Source organism: Montipora foliosa, chromosome 4, assembly GCF_036669935.1.
Source record: "Montipora foliosa isolate CH-2021 chromosome 4, ASM3666993v2, whole genome shotgun sequence".
Classification (NCBI taxonomy): Eukaryota; Metazoa; Cnidaria; class Anthozoa; order Scleractinia; family Acroporidae; genus Montipora; species Montipora foliosa.
In genome coordinates, this window is record NC_090872.1 from 25,828,560 (window position 1) to 25,830,282 (window position 1,723).

Consider the following 1,723-nt stretch of genomic DNA (forward strand, 5'->3'; position numbering starts at 1 on the left):
ATGACTTCACTAAACGGCGTCAGAATGGCTCGAAACTCGTCAAAAGAGACAAGTTGGTCACACATTTGAGGTAGGAAAACTTTATTTCAAATGAGATAGTTATTTACACAATTTTTTTACGATCGGTGATTTTCCCATACAATTCTCTATATACACAAACTGTCGCATACACCACGTATTTTCAGCTTGGGGAGCCTGTGGTCAATTAAGATTTTCTTTTTCCCGCCGTGTTGATGGTTTGTGTCCAAGGTTATGTATGCGTCACAAACTGTCATATCCTTGATATTACGTCTCATGTTGCAGATCGGTTTTCCTCCAAGATTCGCAGCTCTTTTCGACGTTATGAAAAGCCTACAGAATTGAGCATGATCTCACAAATTTTTTTTGAACCCTGCACAATTTTCATAAACACATTCATTGCACCTTCTGTATGGCGTATCTTCGTCGCAGCATCCGGTCTTGCTGCAAAATATTGTCAGCCTTCAGCTTATTAACTTTGATTGCGCTTTTCTGTGCGGAAATTTACTTGATTTTTTCCGAAGACACTGTTATCTATGGAGATGATACTGAGGAGGCAGACTCTGTTCGGTGGCTGGAAGTGGAAAACAGGGAGCGGTTTCAACAAGGTGATGGTAACATTTCCTTTGATTACCCGGAGGTTGACGAAAATTGGATCGATGGTTATTCAGAAGGTGGGCTTAATATGGCTTTGACAATCGTTGAGTTGATAAAGGGACGGCTCTAGTTTTAATGAAACAAACAGTGCTTTGACTGAATTAATTCATCTCAGATTGGGATGGGTGTGGTTGGGAGAGGCCCTGCCAGGAAGGGGGTTGGGGGTGGGGTGGGAGGGGAAGTGCTATTTCGCTTGTCTGAATTTTTAAAGGTCTCGCTTTGTCAATGTTTCACGTTGCTGTCGGAAATTAAAGGAAATTTAAAGAAAGGCTGTCGTTCGTCACGGTTTCACTTTACGTGCTGTTGTTGCTTTTTAGGCCATGCCGCTTCTTGGAATTTGCCCTTGCAGAGCCTCTTGAGATGTATATATGGAGAAGAAGTTTTAGAGAGAGTGAGCGAGAGACAGAGGGGGAGGCGGTGGGGGACATTTTTAAAGGATGAGAGAGTAATACCAGTTGCTAAGCCTCTGAATGAAATTTGTGTTTTAACAGGACTCCTACCCTGCTAGCACAGGTCTCTTTTCTTTTTTTTTTGTATGGGAAAAGAGACCTCTGCTATGGGTCGAAACTCACTGGTTTGAGCATGCGCGGTGGTTAATTAGTGACCACATCTTCACATGATACTTCATGTTATGTGGGCTGACTTAACAACAGCAGAATTCCTGTAAAGGAATGTGCAGGGCAAAATGAGCTCAAGTTACAGTCAGCAAACATATCATGGGGTGTGCAGTTTGAAGAGTGTTGTCCAGGGTTGTGGACGGCACTTGGGTCAAAGTGAGTTTCGACCCATGGCAGAGGTCTCTTTTCCAGTACTCGTCATCCCAGTGAACACAAATTAACGAAAAGAGACTTCTGCTAGCAGGGAACAGGACTCCATGCTTATTCACGATGGCAACAATAAATTGGTCTCAAAACATTCCATTGACTACCCTCTGAATTTCAAGACTGCCTCTCAGTCCAAAAGTCAGTCTAGTCCACTGTCATTGCAACAGATTGCACCTTCACAGCTATAAAATTTGAAAGCAAGACTAATGTGGACTTCAAAATAG

At 42.8% G+C, this 1,723-nt stretch overlaps 1 protein-coding gene across 2 annotated transcripts in view; it reads left to right on the plus strand.

Annotated features, from left to right (window-relative positions):
* Positions 1-284: 284 nt before the first annotated feature.
* LOC138000441 (alpha-(1,3)-fucosyltransferase 10-like) overlaps positions 285-1,723 on the plus strand; it is a 9,398-nt gene continuing 7,959 nt past the window's right edge. Inside the window, exon 1 of one of the 2 annotated variants that reach the window (XM_068846859.1) lies at positions 285-692. In XM_068846859.1, coding sequence (XP_068702960.1) covers positions 431-692 — 262 coding nt within the window. In that variant the 5' untranslated portion in view covers positions 285-430. The remainder of the gene's footprint in view (positions 693-1,723) is intronic. The other variant, XM_068846860.1, reaches the window with a different exon arrangement.